General features: G+C 34.9%; 1 protein-coding gene across 3 annotated transcripts in view; it reads right to left on the reverse strand.

Annotated features, from left to right (window-relative positions):
* Positions 1-13492, reverse strand: part of RMDN2 (regulator of microtubule dynamics 2) — an 80820-nt gene that overhangs the window by 40446 nt on the left and 26882 nt on the right. For all 3 annotated transcript variants that reach the window (XM_067703233.1, XM_067703232.1, XM_067703234.1), the window contains exons 3-6: positions 11102-11276; positions 9984-10086; positions 5974-6034; positions 177-252 (exon numbers count right to left, since the gene is read on the reverse strand). In XM_067703233.1, coding sequence (XP_067559334.1) covers positions 177-252; positions 5974-6034; positions 9984-10086; positions 11102-11276 — 415 coding nt within the window. The remainder of the gene's footprint in view (positions 1-176; positions 253-5973; positions 6035-9983; positions 10087-11101; positions 11277-13492) is intronic.

The raw sequence follows: 13492 nt of genomic DNA on the forward strand, positions 1-13492 counted from the left end.
TAATCCTTAATCACCCAAAGAGTTTGTTTCTTTTTTGGCACAGTACTATTTAAAGACTGTCATTTTATTTAAGTAAAAAAGATAAATTCCTAGAGATAAGTCTATTGAATAATTTGATTTATACTTGTGAATGGAACATACAGCTAGAGTAAAACATTTTTAATATCAAGAAATACCTTGAAGCGATATCCATAGTTAATTTTGTTTTGTAAGCCCTCAAACTCAGATACATAGCCACACAAAACCGCATACCTGAAAAGGATAAAAACAGTGGACATTGTGTAAACTTTTAATCAAATACCATGAAATTTAACATTAAAAAAAATCTCTAAACCATTCATTAATATTTAACAAAAGTATTCATATAGATGAATAAATAACCAATGTTTGACATTAACATGAGGCCAGTTTCCTCAGCTATACCTGGGGATACTAACACCATCTATCTCATATGTGTGCTATGAGGGTAAAATATCTAAAACGTAATCGCTTACAATAGTGTCTGGCCTGGAGTGAGTTCCAAGAAAGATTAGCTGCTGCCATCACCTTCATCAACATCAGAGTCACAAAGAGACCCTCAGAAAAGTCTATTCACATAAGTATTAAACTGAAAAATACATTGTGTCAACAGATTCCTGCTTCTCTTTCGTAAAAATAAAAAGTTCAAGGCTCCCTTAATGTCATTTGAAAATTAAAATAAATATCATGACTAAAAACAAATACTAAAATCAAAGGTAATTTTAGAATATGTTTTTTCAAAAATTCCCCATGTCCTTCAATCCTTCCTTGGAGACACTGCAGTCATTACTAGAAGAGTGCATCCCACGGATTCTTTACTTTTTTTCCCTTGGGAATACAAAATTTACATAAATAAATATTTGACTATAAATTATGTATAATATTTGTTCAGCAACTTGTTTCCTCTAAAAATTGGGCACAATATTTGTTCAGCAACTTGCTTCCTCTAAAAATTGGGCACATATTACTTTTTACATTCAGACTGTTTCTGTCTGTGCAAAAGTATTCAGAGTGTTTCTGTCTGAGGTAAAATATTCATTTACCTAAATAATTCAAAAGTAGGTCTTAATTTTCACTTGCATTGTCATAACTGAAATGAAAAATGTAATTTTGGGTGTTATTTATCTTGATTGTTTCTGTGGATACACATAACTTTCAAATAAAAAACTGAAGTGAACAGTTTTCTTAATTTGGAACAGTTAGACCATTCCTGAACACAAAAGATCACATAATTCACACAACTTATGCACAACCAACAAAATGGCCACTTTTCAGTTATAAGTTTTTTTGACCTCTTAATTTTCATTAGAAAATCAATAATCTCCTAACAGTAGAAGCAAGAGTTATGACAAAAGCAACCTATTATGATCTGAGAACTTACCTAGATTAGGAGATACTACTTAAATTACTATCTTAAATTATTATAATACATTTATCACAACTGTACTAATATTGATATACAATATTGAAAATTTTCAAAATGAACCAATATTAACATATTATTGTTAACTAAACTCCATGCTTCATTCTAATTTCCATCTGTTTTTCCCTCACGTCCTCAAATTTTGACATTTTCCTCTCCATCCCTCCTTCCATATTTATCCCTCTTAATTCACCTTGTTCAGTATCTCTTTCAACATGTGAAAATCTTTTAATTACTATAGTCATCCATCATACACCCTGTTCTTCCTAATTTTGCATCACTTGCAACATTTATAATCATACCTTCCACATCTTCACCCACTGAAAAAAATCACTGAACACACTAGTGTCTAAGATCTAGACCTGGAACTCTAGAATCATGGTATTGTCAACAGTTATTCTTTTGAATGATTGAGGCTCAAACCCTTCTGCCAGCACGGGTAACAAAGAACCTTGCCCATATTTTAACATCTTGTCCCCAAGAATATTATGAGTGAACTTGCCTTAAAGCCTTCCTTAAATCCAGATATATTAGCTCAATTTCCCTACTCTATCTACTAGCAAAGAAAAAACAGATCATCTCACATTTTTAGAAAAATCTGTTGAGTCTGCTTGAACTTCATCACTCACAGAAAACCCAACTAACTATTTGTGCTGTAATCAAAGAAAAAGATTCTATGTTCACTGATCTATAGTGGTGGAATCAATCTTCTATTTTTTGAAAATCAGAACAACTTATGCACATCTCTAGCTTTTACAGAGCTCTCTCAGCATGTTCTTTCCCAGTTACTCTGAGTGAAGAAAAAGAAAAAAGAAAAAAACGTGACTTAAGAAAACCATTATATGAAATATGTACATTTTCCCTTATAAATAATCTGTCACCAGAGTCTTATGTTTTTCATAATCATTTTGAAGTCTGCTTCTTTCAAGTCTAAAGTATTATTTATCTTCCTACATGTCATAAATTCAAAGTTTACCTGAACCACTTTTCCTCAAAGGATCATCATTTCTTTGCTGGCAATCAATCCCACCTATATCTGCATGTACATGTTGTTTTTCACACTGTTTATCTTGGAAAATGTAATTTAAAATTTTATTTTGTAAACTCTCAGGTTGATGGGAACTATGAAGAAAATTAACACACAATATGGTCTATTATCTCCATCTAGAGGTTGTTCTAACTATATGTTGACAAAAATTCTGTATTTTCTTTGCATCTATAGTGAATATTTTAATAACTGACAAACATCCCTGTCTCAACAACTAGTAAACAACTACTAAAACAACTCCATTAGTTTCCCAGTAGCATTTTTGATTTAGCACCAATGCTATTTATACTGTGAAAAAGCAGAGGAAGAGTAAATAATAGATGAAATACTGAGTACATACAAATATAAGATCTGGTTTTTGTTTTTCCACTTATTGTATGACCCTTGGTTACTAATCACAACACCACACCAGACACACATATACTGCACCACACACACAGACGGCCTTGCTTTCTATAAAATGGAAACAGGTTGTTCTGTGAATCACATGCTAGAAGGCATGGGGATATAATTTGTGAACAGTAGAGCACAACAAATATGTAAGACATTATTTATAATTAAGGTCAGGCCTATTTGGCTAACAAACTGCAAATCCATTGGTGATTCTGCTCTCTTGATTCTAGAAGTATTTTAGGCTGGTACAACGAAAACGACAGAATTATATAGAAAGCTTATGTAGCCTGAAAGTTACAGAGCAATTTCATTTTGGAAAAGATGATGATGAAAAACAAGTCTTTAAAATAATATTTGTTTTTCAATTATTCCCTCCATATCAACGCTTTATGATAATTATTTCTAATGATTGCATCTTTTATTTCAAACTGAAGGCTTATAAACCATCACAGAACCCTGTAAACTATGGGTCAGCAAACTTTCGCTGCAGGGCCAGGTAGGAAACATTTAAGGTTGTGGGATCAGAGAGTCTCTGTTACAACAGCTCAACTTCATTGCTATGTACAAATGCACAGGTGTGGCTGTGCTCCAATAAAACTTTACAAAAGCAGGCAGCTGCATTTGGCCTAGAGGCCATGTCTTGTCATTTATGCTGAATGAATGAGAAAAAGTCGTAACATACTGAAAAAAATTCCAGCAGGATAAGACATTTTCATGACATTTTATTACAATTAATTATAGAATCAGTTAACCTAAATTTCACACATTGCTTCTCAAGTCAAAGTCTTAATTTCTCTTTTTTCATCATCCTAAACCTCTACTACTGTATTTAATTGAATGAGAATTCTTGTATTCAGTAGGTACATCATAATATATTTTATGAATTAAGATAAAATCACATTGCTGTACAACAGAAATTAATACAATGTTGTAAATCAACTATATTTCAATGAAATAAATTTTAAAAATTGACATTTGAATTTATTAAATTTTAGCAACTGATCAGACTTTAATTGTTTTTTAATTAAAAACTGATACTGAATAAAAAATGATGTGAAACACAATTGGATCAGTACTCTGTGTGTGTCTGTGAATAAGATTCACCCTCAGGGTTAAATCCCACAGTTATAAACAAGGCAATTAGTACACAACAAAAAGTGAAAAAAGATGAACAAAGGAGAAGTGGTCAGATTAGTGGAAGACAGGCTGGGAAGCCCACTGAGTAAGAGTTAAGCATAATCTGTCCTCACAAGGTAAGTTTAAGGTGCTTATGAAGTCTTCAGAGAAGATTCAACATTGTTCCTTTATGGAAATTTGGAAGTTCACACTGATAAGTGTCCTCAAATTGAGGGTTAACATCAAATGTACATTTTTAATGTGATTCTCCATGGATGCAGAAGTTTGTATGGGAGAAGGAAGAGGACAGCAGAGGAAGAGGAGGGTGAGGCTCAGAGTTAAGAGTAGGGCTTCGGTGTTCTTTCTGCGTCTAAATCTGGCTAACCAACACCCAAACATCTCCATTATCGAAAGAGATGAAGCAAGTGTAGCTTGATCAGTATAAATTCATTACAGTTATGCTAAAAATGGAAGAACAGAAGTACTTTAACACATTAATTTATTATTATCAGTATTATGCAAATTAGGTGAGGAAGGTAAAGCTGGCTATAGAAATAATAGCCAAGACCCTTACATACTGGAGAACTGACCTTAAAGATACCTACCAGGATGTTACTTGCAAAATTAGCTTTCTCCTAGAGTTGTGGCAGAGGCACTAGGGCACAGAACAATACTTTATTAGGTATACTCCGGCTCCTAAAGCAAGACACTCTACTACCCATGCATGACACATTAGTGAAATGATTCACAGGTTCTGCTAGGCTTAGCCCTTCACCCATCTCCAGGCTATATAAGAGAAGGCAAAGAGTTCGCTGAAGCAGAGAGAGACCTGGAAGGGGGATTTCTGCAAATAGAACTACTAGGGTACTTCGGTTCCACCTCTCACCTTCTCATGCGAGACGGAAGGGGGTAGCCTTGTTTCTCATTTTAAGTGATGGCAGCTTCAAAAGACCTATTCTTATTTTGGCATGTCCTTTAGAGTTTGGGGGACATAAAAAATGTTATCTGATTCCTGCCCAGGGAAGTTTTAGGATGAGAGTGTGTGAGTGATGCTCCCCCTGCTGGTGGCAGTGTAAAGGAACAGGTCTGCTTTGGAAAAATCGTTTGCACTTTTGAGTTGGTGGGGCAAAAATGAATTTCCTGGAGGATAAATGTGTACCTGCAGAAAAGAAGTCATTTTGAGAGAGATTTGCCTAAGACTATCCCAGAAGAATAAAATAATCCCAAAGAGGGGTGGATTTCTGACAACCTAGGTCTGAGAGAAGGGTCAAAAATAAATTTATGACTATGTCTTCCTAGCACCTAAAGTACCAATATTACTGGGGAGCAAAAATAACTAAGAAACTAAGAAATGCTATAGAAATACAACTATGAGTAAAATGAAGTGTTAATTAAAAACAATATTTTTCTTCTTATTTCTGTTTTATAATTGTAAATATACAAAGGATCCAAAACAAAACATACTCAAGAATAAATTTTTTTGTCCCAAGGATATCCACCTATACCCATCCAACTAATTAGATTTCCTTTGTTTGAGCTTTCTTATATTAGAAATGGCTTTCCTTTGACTTGTGGAATTTGTATACCTTTACTCATCAAGGTATAATGGCTGATGTGCTTTTATTCTTCTCTCTGCGTTTCATTTAGAAATGTGGCATCACTTTAGTATTTGTTTTCAAACAAAATGTTATATGAAATTAGATTTAATTAAATTTATCATGTGCACAGTTATTGGACTTGGTGGATTCAGTTATGAATTCTTCAATGAAAGTTTATCTTAAATATATTTAAAATATATATACTGAAAAATACATGAGAATAAACAGAACAAGAACAGTTACTGTGCTATATAGTAAATATTCTTTTTAGTGAATGTGACATGTTAAGTGGGTCAATAATATGTTAAAAATCCATTGCAATTTATAAAGAGGCATATTAGAATTTTTTAAAGGCTGCATAAATTCTATGTACTTACCATAGATGACAATGTCCATTCATGGGTGCTCTAGTAATAGCTTTTTCACCTAATGTCTTTCCTGAAAGATAAATGCACTTACACTTATTACCTTCATCTGAGTTGGTGGGAGGTAAATTATTGAATTTAAGCCAGTAGTTCTCAAAGTATGGTCCCAAGACCAGAAGCCATCACCTGGAATCTTGTTAGAAAAGCAAATTTTGGACCACATGAGGGACTTGATCATAAACTCTGAGAGTCAGCAATCTGTGTTAACTAGCCTCTAGTGATTCTGATGTATGCTCAAGTTTGAGACTCACTGGGTTAAGTGATTTAACCAAGTGCAAGGAAGTCATTCAATCATTATTTAGAAGTGTTAATAGAAATTGCTTTGTAATTAACTCAACCAACATTTACTGAGTGCTTTCTAAGTATCATATTATGTGAGCCTCTGGGAATAAAAAGTCAAATAAGACACAGTTCTTGACTTCCAAGGATTCACATTTCAGTAGGCAGTAGGTATATAAACAAACGAATTATGTGCAAAAAATAAATACAAGGTAAAAAAGAGAGTATAACAGAGAATGGAGAGAGCAACTCCATCTAATCTATCTAAAGGGGTAAGGGAAGATGTCCCAGAGCTCTTGTCTAATCTTTCACAATAATGAGCAGGCTCAGTAAATAAATAATTCCTCTAAATAATTTTACTTTGTTTTAGAATAACTTTTAATAACCCATTAATTTTTGGACAGAGGTTTGTCTAACCCAGGAGTCCCCAACCCCCAGGCAGTGGACCGGTACTGGTCCACAGCCTGTTAGGAACCAGACCACACAGCAGGAGGTGAGCCGCGGGCGAGTGGGCAATGCTTTACCTGCTGCTCCCCGTCGCTCCCCACCACCCCCCCTCCCCGGGGGAAAAACTGTCTTCCACGAAACCAGTCCCTGGTGCCAAAAAGGGTGGGGACCGCTGGTCTAAACCACATTCTGAAAATCTTTCTCAAAAAGTGGCTGTTTTATTTTATACCATCTCCTTTTCCCTGCTTTAATTTTTTTTTTTTTTTTTTTTGCTTGAAGAGACTATCCAATACAAAATGCTCTTCTAAATAACTAGTTTAGGTAATTTTTATAAATAAAGATATTTTATTCTAAAATCATTCTCCTATTTGTTAATTTGCTAAGGTGGTACTTTATAGCTCTGTCCATTAAGAGAACTACCCTGTATAGAAATCTATATAAACTGGAAAAAAACTAAAAGGAAGTATTTTAAAATAATAACTGATAGTACATTGTAGACATATATTAAAAGAGTTAGTAATTTGGTAATGAATGATCGAAAAACATAAATACTTTTAAATGTACAGACTGTAAAAACTAAATCAACATTTTCCCTACATTGCCAAATGAACAAAAATAGCTTTTAGGGCACTGCGACAAGCTTAACATAGAGGTGATTCCATCGCTCTGAGAATATAATGGAGCTGGGTACTACACAGATTGGTTTTGCAGCCTCATTTATGCAGCTTCAGCCTGAAAGGAAAGCTATCTCCCTTACAAAATTGTATTCTGTGATCTATTTGTGGCATGTGTATCAGTCATTTAATTCTGAAAATTACACTGATGTTCTTTTAGATATAAGATTCATGTTTTATTTGGAAGACAAGTATGATCAAGCACAGCACGTCCACAGATGTACTGCATAATGGCATACCCCAGCTGGAGGTTTAGGAAAGAATTCTGTACTCTTCAGTGATCCAGTCTTCCCTCGGCATACAAGTTCAAATCTACTGTTACGAGCAATAACAGCACTCTTCCTCCCTTGTACTGGGTGCCGATACCCGTCAACTCCAGTCTCCAATGTCTCAGCTCCAGCGTTCTTTGCCATCACCTTTGCCAGGCACTTACTACCTGTGCATTGAATTACAATTGCCTGTCTCCATATTGATCTTGTCAGTAAGTTCCTCAGCGTAACACTGTCTTGATCATATTCATGTCCCTCCTTTTCTCCTTCCCTCACCCCTCATTTTAACTTTGTTCCTAGACACGGTGATTTCGAATAAATATTTTGAATAAATAAATAAAAATTTCTCATAAATATTTCTTGGATAAAAAATAGGAATTCTGTTAAATTTATTTCTATAACTGCATGAACACATCTGAGGGGGGTCACTGTTTTTTCTTTGACACTATAAACTTTTCTCTTTTTTGAATATATCCTGTCTCAATCCATGCTCCTTTCTTGTACTTGGGTATGAGGATTTGGATTTCCTCCAGCCTACTTCTTTCTCCATTTTCACCATCTCATACATTAACTCAGTTAAACTCTCACTCCATTTAAAAATACAGATCCCAAGTAATTTTACTACGTGAGACTTACTTCCAGAAGAAAGAGTTCCCTGCATCAACGTTCACCCCCGCCATCATATCCTCCTTTCTGTTATACCCTCTCTTACTATGCCACATTCTTCTTTACTAACAACTTACTTCAGTGTGTTTCTTTATATGTAGGATTATTTTAGTAATACTATCTTCCCCACAAAGCCATAAGCTCCTTGCAGTCTGAGAACATGTCTATTTTGCTATCATATTTCTACCTTCTAACATAGGAGGAGCTTTAATGCCCAGGGCAGGGAGGTGCTCAAGAAAAAAATACATTTAATATATATTTAATATTGATGGATGTTGGAACAGTTTACATAGATATACTCTTTCTCAGTAGATATAAAAATAAGTTAGTTTGTTCTCTTTGGCTAAATTTTTATTTACCTTCAAGTTAATAAATCTCTTCCCTAGAATTCCATTTTGTTTATGGTCTGCAAGAAGGATTGCTACAGAAAAACTGCCCCACAAAGCTGATGATGAATATGTAAAGAACAAGAAGGGGAATTCCTTCCATCCTCCTCCCACTAAGAATTAAAGTACAGAGGCCACTTGGCAAAGAAAGCTACAAGCGGAAGAAATGTAATTTCAAGGAACTTGGAAATATTTCCTTCTTAGAAATAAAAATGACAGGGAACTAGAGTGGAAGGAGATTGGCAGTATCATTATCTTCTTGCTGTTTCTTCCTCATGCTGTCTCAGAGAAGGAAAGCTTGGAAAAGAGAAGACTTTGGAATAAAAAAAAAAACTAAAACTAAAGAAGTTTTGATGTCAAATTACTATCCTGAAACTTAGGAAGCTTTTTGCAAGAAAGAGTTTGATACTCAGTGAGAGCCAAGGTTTCTATATATATAAAATTTCACATTCTAGCTGTTTTTCTTTTGTTGTTGTTACTTTGGAAAATAGAGGACAGTATAATGAACAACTATGGACTCATTGCTCAGCTTAAACAATTAGCTAAAACAAGGCTCAAACAAGATTAGCCTTAAAATAAGGCTAATCTTGTTTTATCAAGATAAATTTTGAAAAAAACATTAAAGTATGAGTAGTTATTTCTTTGTGGTACCTGGAGTTCTACGTTACAGGGAGTAAGGAGGGTTATTTTAATTGTGGTGAAAGACTACTGCTATTATCGCTTCTCATATTATTACCACTTAATGTCTCATCTTTCTGTGATTTTATAAACTTTAAAAGCTGGAATTTGAGTTTTTCAGTTGCCTGTTCTAGTATGCTCAAATATTTTTTAAGAACATGTACTTTTATTCTAAAAAAACCTTTCTGGGGGCTTCCCTGGTGACACACTGGTTGAGAGTCCGCCTGCCTATGCAGGCAACACGGGTTCGTGCCCCGGTCCGGGAAGATCCCACATGCCGCGGAGCGGCCAGGCCCATGAGCCATGGCCGCTGAGCCTGCGCATCTGGAGCCTGTGCTCCGCAACGGGAGAGGCCACAACAGTGAGAGGCCCGTGTACCACAAAAAAAAAACCCAAAAAACAAACCTTTCTGTTCTTAGACTATATAAGTATTAGGATATATTGAAATAGATTAAACATACTTGTTTTAGCTAAGATAATTTAGCTTTAATTAAAATTCATTAGTGGTTTACTATAGATTATGATTACTACTTGAGGATAATTAATATTTACAAAATACTTACCAATATTAGCATAATGCTTCTTTTCTTGTGCATTTGTAGATAGCTCATACATGTCTCCATAGGCACGAGCAAACCGCCAAATAAACTCTATTTCATCCCTAAACTGAACAGACAGAACTGCACATTAGATAAACTCAGAAACGTGACCAGACTGTGTTTTCCACTGCAACTTTTAAAAAATTAGGTAAACTGGTACTTAGAAATGACTGTATCTATTCATGTGCATATCACACTTTAAGTTCAAATATTCATGGCTACAAAATGTGATGTAATGTAGTGTTACATTTGGATATTAAAACCAATGAATATTATGCAGACACCAGCTCCACACCTACAAAGACGAGAAACTTGATAGGTGTCAGAATTTATAAATTCTCTCTGGGTTGCAGTATCCTCTCCTTGTTTTCCTTTCTGAGTTATCTATTATTAATATGATGCTTCAATGGGCGTTTCAGATAATAATCTGTAAGTTATCAGAGATTACATACATTCAAAAGAGGAGTCACATTTTTTACCTAAATTACCTAAATACAATCCTGGAGATTTAAAAACTTTTAGGTAATGCATTTAGAGTTGCTAAATCCTCAAAGGTTGGACTTAAATCTCTCATTGGAAAGAAAAAGATTTATTGATCTTTGTGATATTGCAAAACCCACCGTTTTTTTTTTCCTTTGGTGGTGGTGGGAAGGATGAGATTTTCCAATTCAGCCCAGCATTAAACACTGGAAAACGATTACTGGTAGGACACAGTGAAATACTAATGGCTGTTATATTAGTAATTGTAAGATAGCGAGCTTAAAATGTAGCTTTTCCTCCCTCCAGAGAAGCAGTATGTCTTATTCTTTATCTGTTACCAAATATTTACGAAATAAATCAGATTGATAAAATCAATGTCAGTCTGTATAATCATATCTCTGGTTTTCATTTTTATGAACTTAGAGCCTAATAAACTCTTATATTTACTTTTAAAAAATTGTAGTGATATTATAAAAAATTTACATCAATCATTTAGCTTGTGTAAACTGTGACACAATTGTTATGGTCATAACATGAATGGGACAGTAGATTAAATAAAAAATTAAAACTATACAAGCATGTTATTATCACATATTTCTTACCTTTTCTTTGTGGTCACAAAGTAGTTCAAAACTCTCCATTTTCCTGGACTCATTCATACGTAAATTATCAGCCCTCTGAATAAGGGCATCTAAATTTAATTCCTCTACATGAGTGTTAAACGCCTTAGGGAGTGGAAAACTCTGTTCTTCGGTATCAGTATTAGCTGTAATATACCTAAAATTGCAGAAATAATCATCAACTCTCTGTAAAGTTATACTATAATGGATAGAGTGATCCTTTTAAAATGTAAGTCAAATCATTTCACTCTTAGGCTTGAAACCCTGTAATGGTGCCCCTTTGCACTCAGAAAAAGCTCAAGTCCTAATAACAGTCTATGAGGCTAGATGAGATTTGTCTCTCCCAGCTCAGTCACCTCTCTGACCTTGTTTCCCACCACGTTTCTCACTCAGTCAATTGTATGCTGGCTGCCCAGCTGTTCCTTAAACAAGCCAGGGACACTCTTACCTCAAGACCTTTTCTTGCTGTTCCTGCTGATGGAATGGCTCTTCCTTCAGAAGGGGACATAACTCACACCCTCACCTCCTTCAAGTCTCTGTCAATGTCATCTTCTCAATGTGACCCATCCAGACCACTCAATTTAATGCTGCGACCACCACACTCCAACCTCCCTGTATATTTCCTTCACCTCCAGTCTCCCTTATCATGCTTGATGTATTTTTCTGTAGTACATACCATCTTCTAATATACTTTACTAACCTACTACACGTGCTATTTTTGTCAGTATCTCCCCCACTAGAATGCATGCTCCCTGACAATAGGATTCTTTGTTTTATTAATTGATGTCATCAAGTGCCTAGAACAGCACCTGACACATAGTGGACACGCACTGAATATTGCTGAATGAATGATACAGAGTTGTAGGAACTCAGCAGGCACTCAGGTATATATATTAAATATATATATAATATACATCTATACACACATATGTATGTATTTTTATATATACGTATGCACACACACATATGTTAATTTGTAGTTCAAGACGATGTTCTAACTCTTAGATTAGTCTTTAAAAATTCATGCTACATCCCACATTTCCTTTTTGGTAGCATACAATGCAAACAATTTGTTTTCATTTATTTACACACTGTTCTGTTCTAAAAAGATTTTAAGGAGGTATATAAGGATATATAACATATAAGAGAACAAATCAGAAGTGGCAGGAAAAGATAAAAACAAGGCCAAATGTGAATGAGGTCAATAAAAAAGTACATATACTTTAGATATCTATACCCTTGCTACAAAGGCACAACACAAATGTGGTTCTACATCTTCCAGCAGCTAAAGCAGTCACAGTTCCCAACAGATACTAACAAAGATAGAAATGAAGCAAGTTCTTGAGAGAAATGCACTTTTTTCCAATAATAAGACTCAAATTTCCTTCAAAGTCCTTACAAAGAAGGCACTATGTGAAATGATGCTCAACTTCTTCAACAACATTATCAGTGGCAACTTCATTCTTCTAATTGCTCAAACCAAAAAACTTAGAATCATCCTTGACTTCTTTGTCTCTCCTAAGCAACCTTCAGAAATTCCTGTTAGTTCTATCTTCAAAATATATCCAGAACCCAGCCACCTCTCACCACCTTTACCCACTACTCCCCTGGTCTAGACCACCATCACGTTACCTGGATTATTGCAATGGCCTCCTATCATGTCTCCCTGCTTTAGTCCTTGACCACTGTAGTTTATTCTCAACATAGGAGCCAGAATGGTCCTTTAAAAAGCTGACTCAGATCATGTCATCCTTTGCTCAAAACCTTCCAGTGGATGACCAAATCAGAGTAAAAACCTAAGTCCTTAGAGTTGTCTACAAGACCCTACATAATCTAGTCCAATACCTCTGGCCTCATCTCCTACCACTCTCCTGCTTGCTCAGCACTCCAGGAACTCTGGCTTCCTTGACTTCCTTGAACACATCAACCATGTTCCTGCTTTAACATCTGTATTTGCTGTCCTTCTGCCTGCTATGTTCTCCACTGGATATCCACATAATTTACTTCCTCACCTGTTTCACACCCTTGTTCAAACATAACCTTCATATTATTGCAGATGATACGATTATTTACATAGAACATATTTAAAAAACCCTACAAATTATAAGACTAATAGAGTTTAGCAGGTCGGCTGCATATAAGATTAAAATATGAAAGTGAGTTTCATTTTTAATACATTAGCAGCAAAAAGCCTAAAAAACAAAATTATATAAAATACTTTACTTACAATGATCTCAGAGAATATCAGACACCCAGGAATAAATCTAATAAAACATATGTAACAATTCTATGGAGAATATCATAAAAGATATATTAAAAGCTGTTTATAAAAGAACCTAAATTCATGGAAAAATATTTCATGTTCATGGCTAG

The sequence above is a fragment of the Pseudorca crassidens genome, chromosome 14 (genome assembly GCF_039906515.1).
Source record: "Pseudorca crassidens isolate mPseCra1 chromosome 14, mPseCra1.hap1, whole genome shotgun sequence".
Lineage (NCBI taxonomy): Eukaryota > Metazoa > Chordata > Mammalia > Artiodactyla > Delphinidae > Pseudorca > Pseudorca crassidens.